At 69.5% G+C, this 19,397-nt stretch overlaps 3 protein-coding genes across 7 annotated transcripts; all 3 read left to right on the top strand.

Moving 5' to 3' along the window:
• The first annotated feature begins 1,082 nt into the window (after window positions 1-1,082).
• On the top strand, window positions 1,083-7,778 carry FES (FES proto-oncogene, tyrosine kinase). The gene is made up of 19 exons (XM_080551636.1): window positions 1,083-1,748; window positions 2,473-2,723; window positions 2,820-2,993; window positions 3,076-3,172; window positions 3,405-3,588; window positions 3,908-4,045; window positions 4,148-4,267; window positions 4,350-4,472; window positions 4,545-4,731; window positions 4,838-4,915; window positions 5,127-5,336; window positions 5,676-5,798; window positions 5,968-6,021; window positions 6,115-6,233; window positions 6,447-6,541; window positions 6,660-6,783; window positions 6,887-7,044; window positions 7,261-7,383; window positions 7,493-7,778. Exons 1-19 carry the CDS (start codon window positions 1,622-1,624, stop codon window positions 7,633-7,635), a joined length of 2,628 nt encoding a protein of 875 aa, XP_080407762.1. The 5' UTR covers window positions 1,083-1,621; the 3' UTR covers window positions 7,636-7,778.
• A 578-nt stretch (window positions 7,779-8,356) lies between these two features.
• Window positions 8,357-16,848, top strand: MAN2A2 (mannosidase alpha class 2A member 2). Of its 5 annotated transcripts, XM_080607903.1 has the most exons (23): window positions 8,357-8,633; window positions 8,798-9,052; window positions 9,216-9,360; window positions 9,454-9,625; window positions 9,929-10,056; window positions 10,149-10,322; window positions 10,614-10,800; window positions 10,888-11,065; window positions 11,209-11,411; window positions 11,953-12,135; window positions 12,325-12,439; window positions 12,619-12,686; window positions 12,902-13,067; window positions 13,333-13,569; window positions 13,674-13,796; window positions 13,896-14,010; window positions 14,105-14,238; window positions 14,326-14,467; window positions 14,561-14,694; window positions 15,038-15,115; window positions 15,432-15,626; window positions 15,732-15,842; window positions 16,203-16,846. In XM_080607903.1, the coding sequence occupies exons 1-23, from the start codon at window positions 8,502-8,504 to the stop codon at window positions 16,353-16,355; spliced, it is 3,528 nt and encodes a 1,175-aa protein (XP_080464029.1). In that variant the 5' UTR covers window positions 8,357-8,501; the 3' UTR covers window positions 16,356-16,846. The 5 variants fall into 5 exon arrangements, with proteins under 5 accessions (XP_080464029.1, XP_080464027.1, XP_080464026.1 ...); XM_080607901.1 differs by lacking the exon at window positions 15,038-15,115 and having other exon boundaries at window positions 16,203-16,848; XM_080607900.1 differs by lacking the exon at window positions 15,038-15,115 and having other exon boundaries at window positions 10,149-10,367; window positions 16,203-16,848.
• Window positions 16,849-17,480: 632 nt separating this feature from the next.
• Window positions 17,481-19,249, top strand: LOC308200951 (uncharacterized protein; the record flags this gene model as incomplete). Its single annotated transcript, XM_080607569.1, has 3 exons — window positions 17,481-18,316; window positions 18,668-18,881; window positions 19,018-19,249. The coding sequence occupies exons 1-3, from the start codon at window positions 17,617-17,619 to the stop codon at window positions 19,247-19,249; spliced, it is 1,146 nt and encodes a 381-aa protein (XP_080463695.1). The 5' UTR covers window positions 17,481-17,616.
• Window positions 19,250-19,397: the final 148 nt, after the last annotated feature.

Here is a 19,397-nt window from a genome sequence, read left to right as displayed (position 1 = left end):
CCGGCTCTAGTGAGCAGAGGGGGGCAACAGGCCGGGGAGCTCGCGTTGCTTTCCTGCAGCATGTGGGCTGCGTCCCTCTACTGCAGCCCTGGGGACAGCTCAGCTCGCGTGCTGCAGCCCCCGTGCCCAGCGCAGCCCCTGCAGCCACAGTGTGTTGCCTGCCGCCAGCCCGGGCTGGACCCAGCCCTTCTCCACCTGGGGCTGAGCTGCGTGGGACGGGCAGAGCCCGCCGTGGGGGCTGTCGGAGGCAGGGGGACAGCCCTGAGCGGTCTTCTTTGGGTGCTTGCTCAGAGGCTGCTCCTCTCTGCAGATCCCCTCGTGCCGTCCCAGCCGTGGCGTCTTCCTGTGGTCAGGAGCGAGTTCCCTGCTGCGTGCACGCAGCTGCGGGAGCTTTCCCTTTCTCGCTCCCCTGCCAGGCTGGGCAGGGGACACGTCCCGGCTGCCCCTCGGCCGAGGGCTGCGCTGGGCAGAGCCAACAGCCGCAGTGACGGTGCCGTGGGGGGGTCAGACGGGGGCCAGCCCCACGGGGCAGCGCAGCGCTGGGCCCTGCAGGCTGTGGGACAGTGGATGGAGGATGTGAAACTGGGTGAGCTGCAGCGCAGCCCGCAGCAACATTCCTGCTGCAGGCAGTGGTCAGGGCTGCTGGGGAGCGAGGGCTTCTGCTGGCTTCTGCAATCACGGTCGCTCACGGAGCCTCACAGCCTGGCTGCCCTGACTAGCCAGGTGTGGTGGGGTCAGGCCCCAGCCCCTGGCTCGGGGTACCCGGTGTCCCCCGTGCCAGCCCCATGCACGTGGGGAAAGCCTGCGCTGTCTGGGAGAAGCCAGGGGATGCTGGAGGGGTGCTGGGGCGGGGAGAAGCAGCCCCTCAGCCCAGCTGGCAGAACACTGGCTGATCTTGTGGAAGCGCTGAGTGCCTCTGGAGCAGGTGGTGCAGGGGGTACTGCTGGTGCAGCTCACGCAGAAAACAAACAGATTCCTGGGCAGGGTTTGGGACCGGGGCAGAGGGGGCTGGAAGGAGGTGAGCGTGTGCTGCAGGACAGAGCAGCTGCAGTGCTGCTGCTGGTAGAGCTGCTCTGCCCCTGAAACGTGCTGTGAAAAAACACTGTTTCCAGGGAGACTGGCACTGACCGTGCCCAGGGGCCGCAGCAGCACTTAGTGCAGAGCCCTGCTGTGGCGTCGCGGTGTTCCTCGAAGTGACCACCCGGGCATCGCTCAGCTGCGGGAAGGCAAGTCAGGAAAACCTTTCTATGTGCTTTTTCCCACAACTTCCTCAAGAAGTGGAATCGGCTCGAATGCGTCTTGCAGGTGACTGTGACACCACTTTGGGGCCGGGGGACCCCTGCCTGGCTGCAGGAGGAGCCCCACGAGGCAGCTGAGCCAACCTGGGCTGAGCTGCAGCTGGAGACTGTGCGGTGGCACCACGGCACAGCTGAGGCAAGGAAGGGGCCCGGGCTCCTGCAGGGACAAATCCTGATGGTGCAAGGCCCTGGTGCCTGGCCGCTGGAAGGGGCGCTGGAGCTGGGGGCTGCCCAGCAGCTTCGGGGCTGTGTGCTGGAGTCAGCCTCGAACACGGGGGACCGGCAGGGAGGGGAGGAAGCGCAGGAAATCTCGCAATGGCTGTATGGTCAGCACAGGGTTTCCTGTTCCTCTCTGGGAGCCGGAGCTGCGCCAGGTCCAGATTGCACCGGCCCCAGCCCCGGGAGCACACCAGCGCCAGCTCCGTGGCCGGGACCTCGCGGCACACACAGGTTGGAGGGAAGGGGACCCCTTTGTGGGGCTGGGGGGGTCATGGCCCTGTTCTTGTGCGGGGTTGTAGTCTGCGTGGGGACATCCTGCCCTGCATGGAGCCAGGCTCCAGCACCCTCCTGCTGCTGGCTGTGCCCTCGCTGCTGGGCTGTGCACCCTGGGACCACGCCTGGGCTGAATTCAGCTCCTGCTGGCCATGCCAGAGTTCTGTGCGCAGGGACACGTCCAGGCTTGGCACTGTCCCCCGCGGCTCAGTGCCCTGTCCCCCTCTTGCTGGCCTCCTGCCCGTGCCCTGGCCCCTGGGTGCTCTCCTGCCCCAGTGTGCCCAGCTGCCCCCGGCACGGGCACAGGGAGTGGGGCAGGATAGGGCCAGAGCTGCCGGAGCCCCATGGGGCCGGTGCTCCCGGCCTTGCGGCACGCGGCAAGGCGGCGCTGGATTTTGACCCCACGCTTCCTCCTCCCTGGCATTGCCCCGCCGTGGGCCCCCGCTGCTGCGGCGCGTTGGGCACACTCAGCCCTCCCAGCTGCTTCTAATGCCTTTTGCGAGGCAGATTGTGGAGGGTGCTGGTGACTCTGCCCCCCGCTGTGGGGCTGCCCTGGGCACCGCATGCCTGCCGTGGGGAGATGGGTGAGGGGGCATCGGAGGCAAAGGGCCCTGCCCACAGGCGAGCTCAACGCAGAGTGCAGGGTAGCAGCCACGTCTCAGGCTGCCCTACTGCTCTGCAGCCTCGTCCCACCAGGACCACGGTGCCATGGGCTTCGGGCCGGAGCTGTGGAGCCCGCAGGGGCACAGCGCGCTGCTGCGGCTGCAGGACAGTGAGCTGCGCCTCCTGGAGCTGATGAAGAAGTGGATGTCGCAGCGGGCCAAGAGTGATCGGGAGTACGCGGGGATGTTGCACCACATGTTGTCCCAGCTGGAGAAGCAGGAGGGCTCTGGGCAGCTCCGTGCTGGTGACCACGGAGGCCAGATTGGGGAGGTAGGGACGTTAGGGTGTGGGAGCACACCCCACAGACCCGGCACGTTGCCAGAGGGTGGCCGTCCCTGCTCCATCCCTGATACCCTGTCCCCCCAGTCGTGGTGGGTGCTGGTGAGCCAGACGGAGACGCTGAGCCAGACCCTGCGGCGGCACGCAGAGGAGCTGGCAGCGGGGCCGCTGGCCAAGCTGAGCCTGCTCATCCGCGACAAGCAGCAGCTCCGCAAGGCCTTCAGCGAGCAGTGGCAGCAGCTCAGCCAGGAGTACGCCCGGGTAGGCAGGACCCTGTGCGGGCAGCTGGGGGGCTTGGGCCCTCGCCCCGGCCCCGCTCCGCTGAGGGTGCCTCGTCCTGCAGACCACCCAGCAGGAGATGGAGAAGCTGAAGGCGCAGTACCGCAGCCTGGTGCGTGACAGCACCCAGGCCAAGCGCAAGTACCAGGAGGCCAGCAAAGGTGGGTGGCAGCCCCGTACTGTCCTGACACATCCCCCAGCCTCGTCCTGCTGTGCCCTCTTCTCCCTGATCCCCGGTTCTCCTCGGGCCCCACCGCGGGATCAGGGATGCCTGGAGCCACGGCAGCCCCATGGGACCCATGGGCACAACCTCGGTGGGCCTGGGAGCTTGGGGGGATGCACTGGGAACTGTGGTGCCAGGGCAGCGGGTGCCCCCATGGCCTCTCCTCGCAGACAGGGAGAGGGAAAAGGCGAAGGAGAAGTACGTGCGCAGCCTCTGGAAACTCTACGCCCTGCACAACCAGTACGTGCTGGCTGTGCAGGCGGCCGCGCTGCACCACCACCACCACTACCAGCGGGCGCTGCCCAGCCTCCACGAGTCCCTCTACAGCCTGCAGCAGGAGATGGTCCTCACTCTGTAAGAGCCCTGCCACCCCTCCTGGCACCCCCTTGCTTCTGCACCCCTGTTCCCCTTGAGAACCAGCGATGCTCCCTCCCCCTGCTGGAGCCCCCAGCCACACAGGCACTGTCCTTGCCCTGCTGCCTGTGCCACGCACCCCCTTCCTCTGGCACCACAGCCATCACGGATGGGGCAGCTCGGGGCCCTTCCCCAGCACCTCATGCGGGGCAGGGGCTGAGGGGACACCGGGACCAGGCGGCTTGGGCAGTGCGGGGCCAAGCCTGGGCTGCGGGGGGTACGGAAGGCCGGGCAGCCCCCAGCACCCATGTCCCTGCAGGAAGGAGATACTCGGGGAGTACTACAGCATCAGCAGCCTGGTGCAGGAGGACGTGCTGGCCGTACACCAGGAAATTGCCCGTGCTATTGAAGCGATCAACCCTGCCACTGAGTACAGCAGCTTTGTCCAGTGCCACAGGTAGAGATGGCGTGGCCGCGGGCACCGCACCGGGTACGGCCCTGCAGGGGGTGGGCATGGGCACAGCGGAGCAGAGGGCAGCTCTGTGCCGGGTGCCCGCAGGTATGGCTGCGAGGTGCCGCCAGCCGTCACCTTTGATGAGAACTTGCTGGAGGAGACGGAGAGCCTGGCGCCAGGGGAGCTGCAGCTGAACGAGCTGACTGTCGAGAGCGTCCAGCACTCGTGAGCGGGGCCGGGCCGCAGGCGGGGGGCAGGCTGGCGGGCTCATGGCTCAGCGCCCACCCAACACCCGTGTCTCTTGCAGCCTGACGTCCCTCGAGGAGGAGCTGGCGGCCACCACAGAGACTGTGAGCAGCAAGGAGCAGCGGGTGCGGGAGCTGCAGGCTGAGATCCAGGGCGAGGAGCAGGGGCTGAGACCCGGGGAGCGGTGAGGTGCAGGGGGGGCGATGGGGCTGGGGCTGAGGTGGCAGGGGCTGACCCCGCTGCATCCCGTCCCCAGGGTGCACCTGCTGAGCAAGCGCCAGGGGCTGCAAGAAGCCCAGCAGCAGCTCCAGGGCTGCCTCTGCACCCAGGCCAAGCTGCAGGCACAGCGGGATGTGCTGGCCAACAAGCTGGCAGAGCTGGGCTCCGGAGATCCCCTGCCTGCCCTGCCTCTGCAGGAGGACCGGCACTCAGTCTCCTCTGTGGTGAGTCCTCCCCACAGTGCTCCGGGAGACACGGGGCTGGGTTACACCGGGTTCTGGTGGCCCCACGCAGGATGCCTGTGGGGGAACAGCTCACACTTTTCCCCAGGAGCAGGAACGCAGCGGGGCCACTGCGCTGGAGACCCTCAAGAACCACATCTCGGGCATCTTCAGCCCCAAGTTCTCGGTGAGACCCTGGGCACCTCCAGCCACCCTGCCCTGCCCAGCCACCTTGTCAAACCTCCCAGCCCCTCGGCACCCCCTGTCCTCTCCTGTCTTGCCCCACAGCCCCGCTCCATGCTGCTCTCCAGCCCCTCTCCGCACCCTGCACAAGCCCCTCTGGACCCTGCTGTCCCTGCCCCTGGGGGAATGACTGGTCTTGCTCTGTCCCCATCCAGCTGCCACCCCCAGTGCCCCTCATCCCGGAGGTGCAGAAGCCGCTGTGCCAGCAGGTCTGGTACCATGGGGCCATCCCACGCTCAGAGGTGCAGGAACTGCTGAGCTGCAGTGGGGACTTCCTGGTGCGGGAGAGCCAGGGGAAGCAGGAGTATGTGCTCAGCGTGCTGTGGGACGGGCAGCCCCGGCACTTCATCATCCAGGCTGCCGACGTGAGTGACCGCAGGCGGGGGTGGCACTGGGAGCGGCCCCTGCAGTGGGCAGATGTTGGGGCCCTACCCAGGCCCTGCCCTGGCTGTGCAGCCACAGGGACGCTGGTGTTAATGCACAGGATGTGTGCGTACAGCTGCGAGCTGTGTGCATGTGTCCTTGCACAGACCAAGCATGGAGCACGAGCCGTGAGCCTGCATCGTGTGTGAATGCACGCTTTTGCTGTGTGTGTGTGTGTGTGTGTGTGTGTGTGTGCACGCACCCCCCCATGCATGCACTCCCCCAGGTGTGCACCCCATGCGTGCACGCAGGCACGACCCCGCAGCCTCCCCTCCCTGCAGAACTTGTACCGGCTGGAGGGGGACGGCTTCCCCACCATCCCGCTGCTCGTCGACCACCTCCTGCACAGCCAGCAGCCCATCACCCGCAAGAGCGGGATCATCCTGGCCAGGGCCGTGCCCAAGGTGAGGGTGGGCAGCGGGAGGCAGGCGAGAGCCCTGTGCGGGGGCGCAGCCCTGGCCCCTTCCAGCCGCCGTGACTCATCTGTGCATGAGGGAGCTGCAGGAGCAGGAGGGGATGTGGGCTGGGGCGCGCTGGGGGCGGCTCGCTGACCGCAGTGTCTGCTGCCTGCAGGACAAGTGGGTGCTCAACCACGAGGATGTGCTGCTGGGGGAGCGCATCGGCCGGGTGAGTTGGGGTGCGAGGGTCCCAGCAGGAGGGCAGGGCTGGCCGCGGGTGCGCTGTGGCAGGCTCGGCCGGTGCACCCGTGTCTCTCGGCAGGGTAACTTTGGGGAAGTCTTCAGTGGCCGCCTGCGTGCTGACAACACCCCCGTGGCTGTGAAATCCTGCCGGGAAACCCTGCCACCTGAGCTCAAGGCCAAGTTCCTGCAGGAAGCCAGGTCTGTGTGACCGTCATGCTTGTCCCGGCCCATCTGTCCTGAGGTCTCGGGGCTGCCCAAACCCCACTGGGATACAGCAGCCCTCTGGCTGGGGGCTGCGTCCCTGCACCGGCCGGGCACAGCATCCTTGGGATGCAGGTGGTGATGGAGGTGGTGTGTGCTGGGGGCAGCTGGGTCCCCATGTGCTCACGGTGCTGTTCACTGTCCCCGCAGGATCCTCAAACAGTATAACCACCCCAACATAGTCCGGCTCATCGGCGTCTGCACCCAGAAGCAGCCCATTTACATCGTCATGGAGCTGGTGCAGGGTGAGCAGCCCCATCCTGCCGCCCGTGGTGCATGTGTGTGAGCTCACCCCGGTGCAAGAGTGTGAGCTCGCTGCACGGGGCTGGGATGGCCGCCCGCCAGCTGTGCTCCTCGGTGCAGGGGGGGACTTCCTGAGCTTCCTGCGCAGCGAGGGGCCCCACCTGAAGGTGAAAGAGCTGATCAAGATGACAGAGAACGCTGCAGCAGGCATGGAGTACCTGGAGAGCAAGCGCTGCATCCACAGGTGAGCTGGGGGGGCAGCGGGGGCCGGGCAGGGCAGGGGCAGCTGGGCCCCCCCTGTCCCGGGGACAGCTGGGCGCAAGGCTGACGGCTCTGAGCCGCCCCAGGGACCTGGCTGCCCGCAACTGCCTGGTGACGGAGAAGAACATCCTGAAAATCAGCGACTTTGGGATGTCGCGGGAGGAGGAGGATGGCATCTACGCCTCCACGGGAGGCATGAAGCAGATCCCTGTGAAGTGGACTGCCCCCGAGGCACTGAATTACGGTACGGGGTGGCACCGGGCATGGCCCGGGACCTACGCAGCATACGGGGAGGGAAGGGGGGAGGCTGTGCCGGGGGACCCAGGAGTCCAGGGGGCACCGCCCGGCACCCCGCGCGTGGTGCCGGGGCGGGAGGCAGGGAGAGCCGGGGCACCCGTCGGGGCGGCGGTGACACGGGCGTCCCCCGCCGCTCGCCGCCCGGCCCACGCCGTGTCCCCAGGCCGATACAGCTCGGAGAGCGACGTCTGGAGCTTCGGGATCCTGCTGTGGGAGGCCTTCAGCCTGGGCGCCGTCCCCTACGCCAACCTCAGCAACCAGCAGACGCGCGAGGCCATCGAGCAGGGTGAGGGCGGCGGCGGGGCCGCGGGTCCCCTGCCCGGCCGTGCCCGCCGGGGCCGCGGGGGCGAGGGCCGGTGTCGCGGCCGGCCCGTCCCCAGCGCTGCCGCCCCCAGGCGTGCGGCTGGAGCCCCCCGAGCAGTGCCCCGAGGAGGTGTACCGCCTGATGCAGCGCTGCTGGGAGTACGACCCCCGGCGGCGGCCCAGCTTCGGCGCCGTCCACCAGGACCTCATCGGCATCCGCAAGCGGCACCGGTGAGGGGCAGCCCCGCGCCCCGGGGCCGTCCCGCCGGCAGCGCCCGTCCCGCGGGCGGGGCCCGCCTGGGAAGCGGGTGCCGGGGGCGGCCGGGCGGCGGCGGGCGTGCACCGGGAGGCTCCCGGGCAATAAACGTGGGCTCTGCAGCGCTGCGTCTGTCGTGGGCGCGGGGCGCGCGCCGGCCGCGCGGGACACCGGGACCCCGGCCCGGGGCCCTGCGGGAGGCGTTCGCTCGGCCCGGCCCCGGGGCCGCCCGGGGCCGCAGCGCCGCGTCCCGGCGGGGCGGGCCGGGGGCCGGGGCCGGGCCCGGGCGGGCGGGGCGGCGGGCGGGGCCTGGCCCATCCCGGCCGCGGCAGCCGGCGGGGCCCGGGCGGGCGATGTGAGCAGCGGGGCCGGGCCGCGGAGCCGCCCAGGGTAAGAGCGGGGGGGCCGCGCCGCGGGGGGGGCCGCGCCGGACAGCTCCGGGCCGGCCCCGCCGCCGGGAGCCCCGCCGGGAGCCTCCGCCCCCCCTCCGCCTCCCTCCGCCCCCGGGCCGCGCCGAGCCCCCCCCGGCCGCCCGGCTCCGCGGCCTGCCCGTCCCCGCCTGCTCCGGCCCGCTCGGCGCCGCCTTCCCCATCGCAGCCCCCGGCCTGCTCCGGCCTGCCCCGGGCCTCCCCCGGCCCCCCCGGCTCCCCGGGCGCCCCGTCCCCCCCCGCGGCCGCCCGGCGCGGGGCCGGGCCCGAGCAGCCCCGCGGGGCCGTGCCGCCGCCGCCGGCGCTGCCCCAGCCCGCGCTGTCGATACCCCGCATCGCGCCCGGCGGGGCGCCGAGGGCACCGGGGAGGCGGTGCCCGGTGTGCCCCCCGCAGGCCCGTCCCCGCGGCCCGCCGGGATGAAGCTGAAGAAGCAGGTGACGGTGTGTGGAGCTGCCATCTTCTGCGTGGCTGTCTTCTCCCTCTACCTGATGCTGGACCGGGTGCAGCACGACCCCGCGCGCCACCAGAGCGGGGGCAACTTCCCCAGGGTGAGCGGCAGCGGGCGCGGGGCGGCCGAGGGCCGGGCTGGCTCCGGTCTGGTGCTCGGGGCAGGGCTCGTTCCCCGCTGCTGCGAGCGCGCAAGCAGGGCCGGACCTGTGCGAGGAAGCCCCGAGCCAGGGCAGCGCGCTCACCGCAGTGCCCGTGTCCCCAGAGCCAGATCTCGGTGCTGCAGAACCGCATCGAGCAGCTGGAGCAGCTGCTGGAAGAGAACCACGAGATCATCAGCCACATCAAGGACTCGGTGCTGGAGCTGACGGCCCACGCGGAGGGACAGCCGGCGCTGCCCCGCCACCCACCCAACGGCTCCTGGGCGCTGCCCCCTGAGAGTCGGCCGAGCTTCCTCTCCGTGTCCCCACAGGACTGCCAGTTTGCCCTGGGGGGCAAGGGCCAGAGCCCAGACCTGCAGGTGAAGGGCTGGGGTCTCGGTGCAGCAGTGAGCACAGGGGGCGAGGGGCCCAGCCCTGTGAAGGAGAGGGAATGCGCAGCAGGGCACCTGGGGTACTGCCTCTGCTCTGCTGGGGTCTCCCAGTCCGGTGCCTGCCCTCCTGAGCTCGCTCTCCCGCTGGCAGATGCTGGCCGTGTACTCCCTGCTGCCCTTTGACAACCAGGATGGCGGTGTGTGGAAGCAAGGCTTCGATATCACCTATGAGCCCAATGAGTGGGACGCTGAGCCCCTGCAGGTGTTTGTGGTGCCGCACTCCCACAATGACCCCGGTGAGCAGAGACAGCGCGTGCTCCCCCAGCCCCTGCCCTGCCGGCTGGGGAGGGCTGGGCCCCGCTCAGTGACCCCCCCACCTGTGCTGGCAGGCTGGATCAAGACATTTGACAAGTACTACTATGACCAGACGCAGCACATCCTCAACAGCATGGTGCTGAAGATGCAGGAGGACCCCCGCCGGCGCTTCATCTGGTCTGAGATCTCCTTCTTTTCCAAGTGGTGGGACAACATCAGTGCCCAGAAGCGGGCTGCGGTGCGGAGGTAGGGCTGCCCCGTCTGCCGGGCCCTGCCGCCCCGAGGAGGTGCTGGACATGAGCGAGGGGGGCGTGAGGGAAGGGCCCTTTGCCCCCCGGACTCGGCTCTGGCTGCACTGTGGTGTCCGTGGGCTCCACGGAGCTCCCCACAGGAGCGTGGGGAGAGTGTGGGCATCGCACCACAGCTGGTGATCACAGAGGCTGCTGCCGAGAGCCAGGTGGCTCCAGGAGAGGGGGAGGCCATGGATACGAGGCTGACCGCAGGGCTCTGCCCTGAGCTGACCACGTCTCTGGTGTGTGTTTCTTGCAGGCTGGTTGGGAACGGGCAGCTGGAGATGGTGACGGGTGGCTGGGTGATGCCCGACGAGGCCAATTCCCACTACTTCGCCATGATCGACCAGCTGATTGAGGGGCACCAGTGGCTGGAGAAGAACATCGGTGAGAGCTGCGTGGGCTGCAGGGTGGGCTGCAGGGGTGCTGGCTGGGGGACGCTGCTCACAAGAGGTGCTGACAGGTCTCTGTGCCCCCAGGCGTGACGCCGCGGTCGGGGTGGGCCGTTGACCCCTTTGGGTACAGCTCCACCATGCCCTACCTGCTGAAGCGCTCCAACCTGACGGGCATGCTCATCCAGCGTGTGCACTACGCCATCAAGAAGCACTTTGCTGCCACCCAGAACCTGGAGTTCATGTGGAGACAGACGTGGGGTGAGGGGCTGCTGGGAGGTGACCGCAGCAGCGGACCTGCCCGGGGTGGGTGGCAGCAGAGGAAAGCTGCTGACCACTTCCCTGCGTGGCCAGTGAGCTGAGTGCCGGGAGGCGTTGCCTCTGCCCTGCAGTGGGCAGCCCCAGGGGGACCCCCAAATGTGCCGGTGCCTGGTGCCCGGCGAACTTGTGTGCTGGGTCTGCTCTGCCCCCGCTCGGTGTGCCCTGTGCCCTCTGCTAGGGGCCAGGTGAGGGAGAGCCTCTGCTGATGCTCATCTGTCCTTGGTCCTGCAGACCCAGACTCCAGCACTGACATCTTCTGCCACATGATGCCCTTCTACAGCTATGACGTGCCCCATACCTGCGGGCCCGATCCCAAGATCTGCTGCCAGTTCGACTTCAAGCGCCTGCCAGGTGGCCGGATCAATTGCCCGTGGAAGGTGCCGCCCCGCGCCATCACCGAGGCCAACGTGGCAGAGCGGTGAGTGCTGCAAGGGCAGGGGCGAGCGGCTCTGAGCCCCGCAGCCCGGCCTCCGGCAGCCAGCCTCACGCCCTGGCCCCGTGGCAGAGCCCAGCTCCTGCTGGACCAGTACCGCAAGAAGTCCAAGCTGTACCGCAGCAAGGTGCTGCTGGTGCCCCTGGGAGACGATTTCCGCTACGACAAGCCACAGGAGTGGGACGCTCAGTTCCTCAACTACCAGCGCATCTTTGACTTCCTCAACTCCCAGCCCCACCTCCACGTGCAGGTAGGTGCAGGGAGCTTTGGGGCTGCCAAAAGGCCCCGTGTGGCCGGGGGAGCCAGCGGCGGGGAGCCTGGGCAGGGGTGCGCAGTGCGGGGAGGGGCGTGGGGCTCCCTGCAGCACTCAGAGCTGCGTGTGCTGTCCCGCAGGCGCAGTTCGGGACGCTGTCCGACTACTTCGATGCCCTCTACAAGAAGGTGGGCATTGTGCCGGGCATGAAGCCGCCTGGGTTCCCAGTGCTGAGTGGCGATTTCTTCTCCTACGCGGACCGGGAGGACCACTACTGGACAGGCTACTTCACCTCCCGGCCGTTCTACAAGAGCCTGGACCGCGTGCTGGAGGCCCACCTCCGGTGAGGGGAAGCAGGCTGGGGCCCTGGGGCAGGGGCGGTGCATGGGGCACGGGGCACAGGATGGTGCTGGCCGGGTGGTACCCCACAGCCCCAGCCCTCCCCCCGGCCTGTGCCCAGACACCGGTGCGCTGGGGATGGCCCAGGCATGGCTCAAGGGGTGATAAACCTTCACCAAGCCCGCGGCAGCCCGTGCACCACTCTGCCCTCCCCGAGGCTGTCTGCCCTGTGCTTGGGCCCTGCTGGCGCTAAGGCTGCCTGCGCCGGCTGCTCCTCTCCTCTCCTCTCCTCTCCTCTCCTCTCCTCTCCTCTCCTCTCCTCTCCTCTCCTCTCCTCTCCTCTCCTCTCCTCTCCTCTCCTCTCCTCTCCTCTCCTCTCCTCTCCTCTCCTCTCCTCTCCTCTCCTCTCCTCTCCTCTCCTCTCCTCTCCTCTCCTCTCCTCTCCTCTCCTCTCCTCTCCTCTCCTCTCCTCTCCTCTCCTCTCCGTCCTGGCCCCGTGGGGCCCGGGGTGCTGGCGGGTCCTGGGTGACTCTGTCCCTGCGCAGGGGGGCAGAGATCCTGTACAGCCTGGCGCTCGCCCACGCCCGCCGTGCCGGCGCCGACAGCCGGTACCCGCTGTCCGACTACGCCCTGCTGAGCAACGCCCGCCGCAACCTGGGGCTCTTCCAGCACCACGACGCCATCACGGGCACCGCCAAGGAGGCCGTGGTGGTCGACTATGGAGTCCGGTGCGTGCGGGTGGCTGGGGCACAGCCGGGGGGGGCAGTGTCAGCTGGGGGCTGGTGGGTGCGGGGCTGGGCGTCCTGGCTGGGCCTAGGGGCCTACAGGCCCCAGCGGGGTGTGGGGGCGGTGTAGGGGGATGCTGGGAGGGGGCAGAGGGGACGGTCCTGGGTGTCTCACTCTGCCCGGTGCTCCAGGCTGCTCCACTCCCTCTCGAGCCTCAAACGCGTCATCACCAACGCTGCGCACTACCTGGTGCTGGGGGACAAGGACGCCTACCGCTACGACCCCGCCGCACCCTTCCTCAGCACGGTGAGCAGCTCCCTGCCCCGCGCCTCCCCGCGCCCCGGCCTCGTGCTGGGGGCACCGTGCCCTTCCCCGTGCGGCACAGCCCTGCCTGCCCACCCGCCGCTGGCTGGGGGCCTGGGGAAGCTGGGCCAGGCGGGCTGGGGGCGGTGGGGACGCCGTGGCTGACCCTCTGCTTTCCCTAGGACGACACGCGCCTCAGCCAGGACTCGCTCCCAGAGAGAACAGTCATCAAGCTGAGCGCCTCGCCACGGTAGGGCTGCACGCTGGGCGGTGGGCTGCGTCCTCCTGTCCAGCAGCGGGGTCTCGTGGGGCAGCGGGAGGCGATGGGGGGACCACGTGCGGGGGTACCTGGGGCTCTGTGAAACAGCGTGTGTGTGTGCAGCTCCGGGGGGTGGTGTGGAGCGCAGGGCACGTGGGACGCCGTGGGGCTGGGGGTGGCCGTCCCGGTGCAACTCTGCCCTGCAGATTCCTGGTTGTGTTCAACCCACTGGAGCAGGAGCGCCTGAGCGTCGTGCCGGTGCTGGTGGACTCCCCGCATGTGCGCGTGCTGTCTGAGGAGGGGCAGCCCCTGCCTGCCCAGCTCACTGCGCAGTGGGGCTCTGCCACCAACGTGGTGCCTGATGTCTACCAGGTATGGGGCGCCCCGCCGCCCACTGCCGCCCCGTCCTCGCCCTGCACAGCCCGTGTGTGCCAACCTCCCACCCTCACACGCTGACACGCCACCAAACAAGTGTTTCTGCACCACAATGGGAGCTCCCACGGCACACAAGACCCCAGGCTCCCACGCACGTCTCCCTCCACAGAGACCCCAAAAGCGGGGCCTGTGTCCTGCTGGCAGCCGGCAGGTTGGCTGCCCCCCATGGAAGCCCTCGATCACATCTCCCTGCCGCCTGCAGGTCTCTGTCCTGGCCCGCCTGCCTGCGCTGGGGCTGCGTGTGCTGCAGCTGCAGAAGTCCTTCGACGGCCAAGCCGTGCTGAAGTCCTCTGTGCGCCTGTACCTGCACGGCCGGGACTTGCCCGTGCGCAAGCAGGAGACTGTACCTGTGCACGTCTTCCCGACCGCTCCTGACGACTTCTGCCTGGAGAACCAGCACCTGCGGGCCTGCTTCTCGGGGCGCTCAGGCCTGCTGCAGGCAAGCGCAGGGCCTGGGGGTGGCACGGCGGTGAAGGAGGGCAGGGCGCGCAGCGCTGCCTCGTGCAGGGTGCGCTCACTGTCCTGCCGGCCTGCGCCCTGCAGAGCCTCCGCCGAGCTGGGGAGGAGCGGGAGCAGAGGGTGAGCAGCGAGTTCCTTGTCTATGGCACCAGGACCTCCAAGGACAAAAGTGGAGCCTATCTCTTCCTGCCTGATGGCGAGGCCAAGGTATGGGGGCCTCCTCTGAGAGCCTGGCTGGCGGCTGTGCCAAGAGCCATGGGACAGTCCTGGAGGCAGCAGCCTCACTGCAGCCTCCTCCCCCCATAGCCTTACACGCCCAAGGAGCCCCCAGTTGTGCGAGTGACGGAGGGACCCTTCTTCTCAGAGGTTGCCAGCTACTATCAGCACGTCCAGACCGTGGTGCGGCTTTACAACGTGCCAGGTGGGACAAGTGGGGCTGTGCCCGGGAGGTCCCCAGCCTGGGGCCACTGGCCGATGCTCCCTGCGGGGCCCAGCCACTCACTGCTGGCCCACAGGGGTGGAGGGCCTGTCCCTGGACGTGTCTTGCCTGGTGGACATCCGTGACCACGTCAACAAGGAGCTGGCCTTGCGCTTCAGCACGGACATCGAGAGCGATGACACCTTCTTCACAGACCTCAACGGCTTCCAGGTGTGCCAGCAGCCCGGGGAGGGATGGCAGCTGCCCGCAGGGGCAGTGCTTTGCCACCCCCAGCCCCTGACCCCCGTCCCTCGACAGATCCAGCCCCGCAGGTACCAGCAGAAGCTGCCGCTGCAGGCCAATTTCTACCCCATGCCCGCCATGGCCTACATCCAGGACGCGCAGAGCCGCCTGACGCTGCACACAGCCCAGGCCCTCGGGGTCTCCAGTCTTGGCAGCGGTGAGCCGGGGCCGTGGGGCTGTGCTGCCGGGGGGCCGTGGGGGGCAGCTGGCGGCTGCTAACGCCCGGGGCTCGGGGGCCCGCTCTCCGCAGGCCAGCTGGAGGTGATTCTGGACCGGCGCCTCATGCAGGATGACAACCGGGGCCTGGGCCAAGGGCTGAAGGACAACAAGCGGACCTGCAACCGCTTCCGCCTCCTCCTGGAGCGCCGCGCCACTGCCAACAAGGTGCATGGGCCGGGGACGCCGCAGGAGTTTGGGGGTCAGGAGCAGTGCTGCTCTGGTGCAGAGCCCAGCCCTGCCTCGGCACGGTGTGGGACGGTGGCATCTGCAGGCAGACACGAGTCCAGCTGGGTGCGGGGTGCCCTCCCCTGCCACCTTATGGCCCTCCCGGCCACCACGCTGGCACTGCAGAGGGATGGGGCCATGCCCAGAGTGTGGGGTGCGCGGGGAGGGCAGGACTGCGCAGCGGGGTCTGCCCTGCGCCCGGGGGCACGGAGCCCTTGTAATCACGGTGTTCTCATCCCATCGCCTCGTTGCCCTCGATCCATGCACCATTTCACCCATTCAGAGCTCCAGCTTCTTTTCCAAACTGGCCTCCGTGTTTAAAGCTTTGGGCTTCCCTGGCGCCAGGACTGGCAGCCCAGAGGTAATGGCCGGCCCGGCCCTGCTGTCTCCCTGTCTCGTGCACTAGCTGCTAGCGACTAGCCTAGCCAGGCCCCTAGCGGGCTCGTAGCCTGCCCGTAGCCCAGCCGGAGCCGTGCAGGCTGTGCGGCGCGGCTGCTGTTTGGGTGCTGGGGAAGGAGGGGCCGTGCCTGGAGGCTCTGGGTGCCCGGTGCTGGCGGGTGCCTGACCTCTGGGTGCCGCCGGAGAGGCCAAAAGGAGCGGGAGGCCCCGCAGGCCCTGGCAGGCTCTGCCTGGCCCCGCAGCCGCCTCGCCTGCGCTGACTGCTTGCTCTTTGTCAGGTGCAGGACAGTCGCCCGGTCAGCTTCCCCTCCCTGCTGAGCCACATCACCTCCATGCACCTGAACGCCGAGGCCCTGGTCCTGCCTGTGGCCCAGGAGAAGCCAGCCCCGCCGGCCCTGCGCTCCTTTGCGCCCCTTGCTGCCACCGTCCCCTGTGACTTTCACATCCTCAACCTGCGGACGCTGCAGGCAGAGGTGAGCCGTGGCCCTGTGCTGCGTGGGCGGGTGGCACAGCCTGGTGACAGGGGGCTCGCAGTCACCGTCCCCAGCACCGTGCCTCACGGCCCCGCTGCCCAGCAGGACGACTCGCTACCCTCGGCCGAGGCAGCCCTGATCCTGCACCGCAAAGGCTTTGACTGCAGCCTGGAGGCCAGGAACCTGGGGTTTAACTGCACCACCAGCCAGGGCAAGGTAGGAGCTGCCGCCTGCACCCACGTGGGGTCAGAGCTGTGCTGTGGCACCCGGGCACATCTGGCACCAGGCCTGCCTCGAGCATCCCTGGGCTCCTGCCAAGCCAGGATTCGGGTGGGAGGGAGGGAGGGGCCCCCGAACCCCAGAACCAGTGGCTGTCCAAGGGTCCCACAACGAAGCAGGCAGTCCCGCTCTGCCCCTTTTGCAGGCAAAGCTGGAGGACGCTGGTTTTGCAGGAAGGGGGACTGGAGTCTGGCATGAGCCCTGCACCCCCCGATGAGGGAGGGGAAAGCCTGGGCTGGGTCAGTGCAGGAACCCAGGTGCCCGCGCCACCCGCCCTCCTCCCTGCTCTCTCCCTAGCTGGCGCTGGGCAGCCTGTTCCAGGGGCTGGAGCTGGGCTCCCTGCAGCCCACCTCGCTGACCCTGATGTACCCGCTGGGCACGGCCTCCAACAGCACCACCATCCGCCTGGACCCCATGGAAATCGCCACTTTCCGCGTCCGCCTGGGGTAGCGCCTCCCAGGGCGGGAGAGGAGCAGACTGGCTGTGCAGCCACCAAGCCCCGCGGCGCCAGCACAGCCCGGGAGAGACTGGGCCAGCAGGCCCGCGGCAGGCAGGCGGCACTGGGCAGGAGGTGCCGGACCTGCAAAGGCTGCTGCTTTCTTATTTATTAGTCCTGTGTTCTCAGATAGATTTCGGACAGTGAACTGCTGCGGCAGGGCTGTGTGGAGGCTGCTGAATGCTGCCTGGTGCAGAGGGCGCGGGCTGGGCGCTGCCCTGAGCGGAGCAGGGCTGGTGAGGCAGCGGGACAGGCTGCTGCTGTGTAAGCACGGCTGCCTGGGAGGTGCCCGCCGTGCAGCCCTGGGGCAGGGGCCCTGCTGGCGCCTGGGCTCTCACAGAGCGGCAGGGCAGCATGTGGGCTGCCAGCGGCCTGGCCGGGCAGGCGCTATGGACTGGAGACCGAGCTCGCCTGGAGCTTATAGGAAATATGAGGCTGTTTCCAGGAGCCCCGGCGTGTGTCTGCTTTGTGGTTCTCGCACTGGTGGTGCTGGGCAGCGGGAGGGGTGCTCTGCGGGGAGAGGCTCTGAGCTGTGCCCTGCGCCCGGGCAGGCTGGGAGGGCTGCGGGTGGCCGACGCTGTCCCTGCTCTGCACCGCAGGGCCCCTGTCCTGGCCCTGCTCCCCGGGGCTGAGCAGGGTGCGGGGCGCTGGGCGCTCATTCCCTGGTGGCACGGCCGGGTCAGCCACGTGCAAAGACAAGGCAGTGCCTGGCTCTGGTGGGAGCAAAGGCTCTGGGGTGCAGACCGAAGGTGGGCAGCTCCCTGTGCTGGCAGCAACGCGTGGGGTGAGCGTGGGGACGGCCTCTCCCAACGGTGCTACAATGCCTGCTGCTGCTGGGGGTCACCCAGACCACTCGTGCGAACGAGCTGGTGGCAATGCCAAAGCGCCTCGGGTCTGTGGTGGCTCAGAGGCTGTGGGAAGCCGCATTGCGTCCCGGTTACTGTGGATGCTGCACTCCCCTGGCCCCCCCGGGGCTAATTATTACTGCTGGGGCACTAGTGGGCTGGGCTGTGGCACCCCTGGGGAGGGCTGGGGAAGGAGGTGGTGCCGTCTGAGCTCCGTCTCGCTTACCTTGCACAGCCCAGGCTCAGCTGCATCCCCCAGGCTCAGCTGCATCCCCCAGGCTCAGCTGCATCCCCCAGGCTCAGCTGCATCCCCCAGGCTCAGCTGCACCCCCAGGCTCAGCTGCACCCCCAGGCTCAGCTGCACGCAGCCATGGCACGGACAAGGGGCAGAGCAGCTGGAGGCAGCGTGCAGCGTGCCGCAGGCACAGGGCACTACGCCCCTTGCACCACCGCTGCTCAGGGTCTGGCTCAGGGTCCCCGGCTGTGGGGCACTTGGGGCCGGGGACTGGCGGGAGCTGGCCAGGTCCTGCCCCTCTGCAGGGCACGTGTGTGCCCGCGGTGGCTCTGTCAGAGCCTGGCTCATGGCACAGCTGGCGGGGGGCCAGGCTGCTGCCCGCCGGGGCTGTCCTGCGGCCCGAGGGGCTGTGGCACAGCCTGCCCACTGCCCCGGAGCTGTGGCGCGCTCGCCCTGTGCCATTCTGGCCTGCAGCCCTCAGCCTCCATGCCAGGAGCCCGAGGAGGGCTGAGGTGCCCGGTCAGGGCTGACGGACCTGCTGCAAGGTGGGGATGGTGCCTCCGGTCCCGCCGCTTGGCCCTGGAGAAGCTCATTAGCGATGCTCCCGCCTCCCGCCCGCGGTCCCTGCGGAGCGGGGCAGTAAGTGCAGGAGGCTCTAATGGCTCCAAGAGGCTCCTGATGGGCCGCAATGGAGGCGGGAGCAGGAGGGGCTGTGGTTTCTGCCTCAGACAGCGCCGGAGCTGCCTCTGCCCAGGGATGGCAGGGAAGATGCCGGGTGGGCTCCTGCTCCAGCTGCTCCTCGCCGCTGCTCTGTACCCCGGCATCCTCGGGACAGGTACGGCCCCTTTGCCCCTGCTCCCTGAGGTAGGGGCAGGCACTGCCCCTCCTCCCCTCTCTGCTGGGGCCGCGTCCCCTGGGCTGCTCCCCGCCATCCCCAGCTGGAGGCTGTGCGGTCAGGGCTGGGGAGGCGGTGGTCCGTGCTGGGGCCAGGGGCCAGGCGTGGTCCCAGGAGCTGGTCCCGCTGCAGCACACCTGTGGGGTGAGAGGCGCTGCCCCCGTGGGGCAGGGGGGAAACAGGGAGACCAGAGCTGGGCTGCCAGGCTGGGGCTTTGCCCTCCCCTCCTGCTTTTGCCCTTCCCGGGAGCGTGCTGGTGCCGCAGCCCCGTGCCCACTGGCTCTGCCCCAGCCTCGGTGCAGAACCTGCACCTCTGCGAGGGCTACGCGGGCCCCGACGGCCGCTACCACCCCGGCTTCTACTGCCCGCGCCTGACGGACCCGGCCGCGCACCGGTACTGCTGCCGGCCCGGCCCCCACGCCCTCAAGTCCTGCTGCTCCCAGGGGGCCGTGGAGGCCCTCACCGGGGTGAACCTCTCCAGCCTCCCCGTGCCTGGCCTCCTCCGGTGAGCGGGGCCGGGAGGGGCGGCGAGGGGCTGCGGCGCTGGCAGCACGGCCCCGGGGCTGGCAGCACTGGGGGGTGCCCGGTGCTGAGGCGCCCCCGGTGCCCCTCCCTGGTGCTGAGGCGCCCCTGCCCCGCAGGAACCCGCTGGCCCTGCCCTTCGTGGGGCTCTACGGGCTCCTCGTCCTCGTCCTCATGGCCCTCGACCTCGTCCACTTCTACCGCACCAAGCGCTGCAGCCTCGGCCGCCTCCTGCCCTGCGGCCGCTGCCCGCCCCGGGGCTCCCCGGCCCTCGGGGGGCTCCCGCCGCCCCCCCGCGGCACCCCCGGCCCCGCAGCCCCGGCTCCCCGCGCTCCCGGGGGGGCGGCGTAGGGGTCCCGGTGGCTGCTGCCGATGGGGGGACGGGGGTGAGGACGGGGGGGCAGCACTAGGGGGCGGGGGGCAGCGGGGGGGCAGCGGGGTCACGCGGGGGGGGGCACGGGGACAGTACGGGGGGCACCGGGGGTCGCGCGGGGTCACC

The sequence above is a fragment of the Anser brachyrhynchus genome (genome assembly GCF_964034855.1).
Source record: "Anser brachyrhynchus genome assembly, chromosome: 11".
Taxonomy (NCBI): Eukaryota; Metazoa; Chordata; class Aves; order Anseriformes; family Anatidae; genus Anser; species Anser brachyrhynchus.
This window is presented reverse-complemented; position numbering and strand designations above follow the sequence as displayed.

Excerpts from the sequence above, each read along its gene's own strand:
- FES (XM_080551636.1), top strand. The coding sequence starts at position 1,622 with ATGGTCAGCACAGGGTTTCCTGTTCCTCTCTGGGAGCCGGAGCTGCGC. Across the intron at positions 2,724-2,819 it reads ACGGAGGCCAGATTGGGGAG|TCGTGGTGGGTGCTGGTGAG; the intron begins GTAGGGACGTTA and ends CTGTCCCCCCAG. Across the intron at positions 3,173-3,404 it reads GTACCAGGAGGCCAGCAAAG|ACAGGGAGAGGGAAAAGGCG; the intron begins GTGGGTGGCAGC and ends CTCTCCTCGCAG.
- MAN2A2 (XM_080607899.1), top strand. The coding sequence starts at position 8,502 with ATGAAGCTGAAGAAGCAGGTGACGGTGTGTGGAGCTGCCATCTTCTGC. Across the intron at positions 10,057-10,148 it reads GTGGCTGGAGAAGAACATCG|GCGTGACGCCGCGGTCGGGG; the intron begins GTGAGAGCTGCG and ends CTGTGCCCCCAG. Across the intron at positions 14,011-14,104 it reads GCGGCTTTACAACGTGCCAG|GGGTGGAGGGCCTGTCCCTG; the intron begins GTGGGACAAGTG and ends GCTGGCCCACAG.